This window comes from Fragaria vesca, linkage group LG1 (assembly GCF_000184155.1).
Source record: "Fragaria vesca subsp. vesca linkage group LG1, FraVesHawaii_1.0, whole genome shotgun sequence".
NCBI lineage: Eukaryota > Viridiplantae > Streptophyta > Magnoliopsida > Rosales > Rosaceae > Fragaria > Fragaria vesca.
The window spans coordinates 20,821,686-20,826,499 of NC_020491.1; the positions used below are offsets into that span (position 1 = coordinate 20,821,686).

General features: G+C 32.4%; 2 protein-coding genes across 2 annotated transcripts; both read right to left on the reverse strand.

The window, feature by feature from the left end:
* Positions 1-2,014: 2,014 nt before the first annotated feature.
* LOC101297391 lies at positions 2,015-2,989 on the reverse strand. Its single transcript, XM_004289513.1, has one exon. It carries the CDS (start codon positions 2,987-2,989, stop codon positions 2,015-2,017), a length of 975 nt encoding a protein of 324 aa, XP_004289561.1.
* LOC101313740 lies at positions 2,954-4,774 on the reverse strand. The gene is made up of 6 exons (XM_004288515.1): positions 4,685-4,774; positions 4,281-4,388; positions 3,985-4,164; positions 3,544-3,726; positions 3,331-3,393; positions 2,954-3,242 (listed from the first exon to the last, which is right to left on the reverse strand). Exons 2-5 carry the CDS (start codon positions 4,381-4,383, stop codon positions 3,350-3,352), a joined length of 510 nt encoding a protein of 169 aa, XP_004288563.1. The 5' UTR covers positions 4,384-4,388; positions 4,685-4,774; the 3' UTR covers positions 2,954-3,242; positions 3,331-3,349.
* Between the last annotated feature and the right edge of the window lie 40 nt (positions 4,775-4,814).

Consider the following 4,814-nt stretch of genomic DNA (forward strand, 5'->3'; position numbering starts at 1 on the left):
TGGTAATATTTGTCTGAAATCTCCGCCTAGCAAAATTGGTTTCCCGCCAAATGGTTTATCAACTTTTTGTTATTGACGTGTGACATAATATCTCGAAGAGATTTATCTAATGATTCAAAACAATATTTATTACACATAGGAGCCTCGTCCCAAATAATTAAATCTGTTTTTTCTAAAAGTTTTGCGAGATGGGTCCCTTTTCTTATTGGACATATTGTCTCATCAATAACATTAAGCGGTATTTTAAATCGAGAATGCGCCGTTCTACCATTTGGAAGTAACAATGATGCGATACCAGATGAAGCTACGGTTAAAACAATTTTTCCTTCAGATCTCAATCTAGTAGTTATTGTATGCCATAAAAATGTTTTCCAGTTTCGCCACTACCATGAACAAAAAAGGCTCCAGTACTTTTTTTTCTTCAACAACATTTATAACGTGATCATACGTGATATTTTGACAATTGTTTAATTTGGTTATAAAAGTTTCGTGCTGGAGTTTTAATAGATGTAAATCATAATTGAGTTCTTCTTTTAACAATCTGTTGTTAAGCTCTGCTATTTTATTTTCATCTGGCATCGGTAATTTAAAATTTTTTAACGAATTGGATGACATGTTAAATATTTTTTCTAATTCATATAGAAGGCTGTTTTTCAATTCAGGTTCAGGTATAATTAAATCTGGATCTTTCATTTCTATTCGAACTTTATGTACAATATCATCGCACATGTTTAGCCAATATGAGTTGAAGAGTTTTTGCGGGTTAGCAACTTCACAAAATATAATAATTGTTGCAAATAATTGACGTATTTTTGATGCTGTAGCAAAACGCATTGAATTTGTTAATGCATCACACCATTCTTTATCGTCTCCTAGCAAACCCAAAGCTTGACATGCTTCTTGATAAGAAGAATATGTAATTCCATTAATTGTTTTAATCGAATCATAACTTGTACAACCTTTTTGAGTATTTAGTAGCATTCCCATGTAATATACTTCACCTCTTAAAGGATGAATATGTTGCATTCTACCGATAGTTTTATATTTTTTCCTTGGCGTCCATTGTTTATTTCTGTTATCCCAAACATATTTGGTAGGAAATTCAGCGTAAGTTAACTGTCTTGCTTCCTCAGATTTCTTATTTACTTCAAACCACCCGGTTAGTGTAGTGTGATCATTGCCATGATATTTAATAACTGACTCAAGAGAAGAAGATCCTTTAAAGACAATATTTTCTTCTGAAGGTAGATGAACAGCCAAGAATTGCACAGCAGGATATCTCGAATGAATATAATATTCAAACAATCTCCATATAGATTCATGGGGGCTTAAATAGCGACAGTTAAGATATGTCTGAATCTCATCATTTTTATCCTCGTTTAATAAAATTCGAGCTCGGTCTGGACCTTTATTGATGTATTTGAACAAATATTTGATTAACATTGATTGCGAACATGATTCAACATTAATATGAGCATTGTATCTTAACAATAACTTAGAGTTGTAAGGCACAACAAAATTATTTCCAATATGAACTTTATTTTTTAATACAAATTTTTTATTATCGTCACGTCTTCTGTATATCGGTGGTTTAATTCCCACAAATATGGTATTAACATTATAAGGTTTTGGAAAAAATTTGGAACATTTTCCATCACGCATGCAAGGAGCTTTTGAATTAATTGGTCCGCAAGGCCCATGAATCATAAATTGACTGACAATTTCAAAGAGTTGTGGATCAGAATTTTTATCAGGCAATTCAGCATAAATGATAGAGTCTATGTCACTTGCTGTATAACATTTGTAATTCTTTTTCAACCAAAATAACATGTGAGCATGAGGTAGTCCTCTTTTTTGAAACTCAACTGTGCATACATTTGCCTCTATTTCACCAAATGGTTCACCAGATTTAATATATGCAATCATATCTTCTAACTTCAATTGAAAAAATTCTTGAAGTTATATCTGGTCTATCTTCTTGTTTGTATCCAGGTTTATTTTGAAAGTTATCTTGTTATCTCAGGCCATTTAGGATTGCAAGTAAAGTTATAAATAGATCTTGATTACCATATTGTCTACAAATTGCCATTGCATCATGGTAATTGTTGATCATATCTCGTGGACTACCTGTATGAGAGCTTGGAAGAATGATTCTCTGTCCTACATCACGACTTTCAGTAATTCCAGATGAAGAAGCAGCAAATATATCCATTTTCTTTTCAATTCTATAATCATCGTTGTGTGCTCTAATATAAGCTAGCTCATTCTCTTCAACAGTTGCATAAGCATCAACCAAATATTGTTGGAACAATCTTCCACCTTTTAAGAGAGTGCTGTTTTGGTTACTTCTGTCGTGAACTTGGTATGTAATATAATTACGCATTGACATTCTTTTCCTATTGTCATCCTCGTTTCCAGAATTTCGTTGCAAATATAAGCCAATCTTATATCCATCTTCTCCGTAAGGAAAAAGTATAGGATATTGCAACGACATATATTTAGGATGTATTCTGGAGATTCGTTTCAAACTTCCATCATTAGACTGAACAATAATATCTTTGTTTGAATTAAATTCACCGATATCACCTACAATTAGACCAGCTATTTCTTCATTTGTTGGTTCTTCATATTGCTTGCTATCAAACGGTTGACGACTTAGCATAGTCATATTAAATGTCGGTAAAGAGTTATCTTCAAATTTATCTCTGACATTTCGAAATATCTTTGTTAACTCATTTATCTCATCAAACATTTGTATAAGTCCGCTTACGATATCATGATCAATTTTTTGTTTTTTGCCAGGACTTATAGCATTGATACGATTTGATATTTCATTATGAGTATCATAAACATACAATTGTGCATATTTTGGGGGTTTGCCATCAGATGGTAAAACAGAGCCCATCAAATGATGCACTTGTCCACATATTTTAAAAATATAAGGTCCAGATCCATCTTTGTTTATCTCTTTATCAATGTCTGCACCCATTGAAGTAAAAGCAAACATAGAGTTGTATACACGTATATTTTCTCGAAAATGTGTACTTTTTGTACCATTGTTTGAATCTAATAGATACTCGAGAATGGTGGAGTCGGATTGGATGGTTGCAATTTCACTTGTCCTCCCATACAACAACCGGTGTAGACTCCACGTGCGTTTGTCTCATCTCGCCAATAATATGCATTGCAATGAACACATTGAAACAAACAGTTGCCAAAGTCTTTGTACTCTGTAACAACACCTGCAATAACAAAATGTTTCATTTAAATCTATTGGATGTTCATTTATTATGCAAAAATAAACACACAATTATATATCATATGCATAACCTTGAAGCTGTCTTTGGTATTATGCTTGGCCAATTGAAGATAAATTCTGAAATACATTTCCAACTGTTGATAGGAAAATGAAATAGTTATGTTAATCCAAAGTACATGCACACAGTCAAGCTTATAAGCCATCTAAATCTCTGCAATAAAAGAATATGAACACATAATAAATGTATAATAAGATTTTGTAGATATGAGTCATAAACTGATTACCAATTTTGTCGCAGCTGCCCATCTCACCATCCAATTGTTTTGATGCATTTACGTGTTCATCTTGAATGATAGCACTATGCACTATTGATCCAGCATTAATTGCATTATCTTGAGATGTGCATTTGTTTCCCAAGTCTTGAAAAAACATTTTTCTGGCCGACTTTGTGTTCCCACACCGCTTTCCTGTTGTATATGTCATATGGAAAAAATCTTAATAACCATGCTGTTGAATATTCAAATAAATATGCAGTTTACTATGAGGCTGATAAGCTATAGTCTCCACAACGAAAGAATATGGACACATGATGAATGCACAATAGATGTATAATAATATAACTATGAATTTGATTCTCATTCTCATTTGACGTATTTCTGCAAATTCAATTTTTTTCATGCTCAATATAAAATGATTACCAATATTAGCGCAATTGTTCACTCTACCTGACAACTGTTCCAACGCATCAACACTCTCAAATTCAACGGCACTACCATCTACTGTTGTTCCGGCATTAATCGAATAATCTTGTTCTTTGAAAGTTTCAGAAACCGCTGATGTGCTTCCGTTGCCCAAGTCTTCGAAAAAACTTTGTCTTACTGATTTTGTGTTCGCACGTTGCTTAACTGTGAAATATATTATAATTTAAGAGTCAATAATTATGTTTGAAGCTAATAAAGGTTAGCAATCATGACGATTGATTTAAATTTATACAACACAACTATTGATAAAGACTTGTTACCTATTATATTTGCATTGTCATCTGCTGTCTTTTCATGTTCATCTTCAAAATAATGCTCTTCAAAAAATCTTTTTCTTGACGACCTTTGATTTCGACGTGGCATATCTACTAAATATATCATAATTAAGGAATGAATGATAATATTACCAAAAAAGGGAAAAAAATGTAGACTTAGAAGCAAAATAACAGAACAATGAAACACTTCAGAGGAAAGTAAAGGACCTACAATCAAATACACATTTGAATTTAGAGAAAAGTGATACAGTTTAGTCTAACATGAAGTAAAAACCCAATGAATGACCAATTTTATATAAAGCTTAACTGAAACAAAAGTTAAACGCAACAGCGAAACACATGTAACAGTTTTAATACAAAGATACACACACACAACAATATAGGTATACCTGAATGTGCAATGGCAGTACTTAAGAGCTGATTGCTACAGAAATCAACTAAGCTAGAAACAGTAGTACGTGATAATTCAATGTCGCTCGAATCTGCATTAACCAAAAAGTAAAGCAATCAAACAATCAG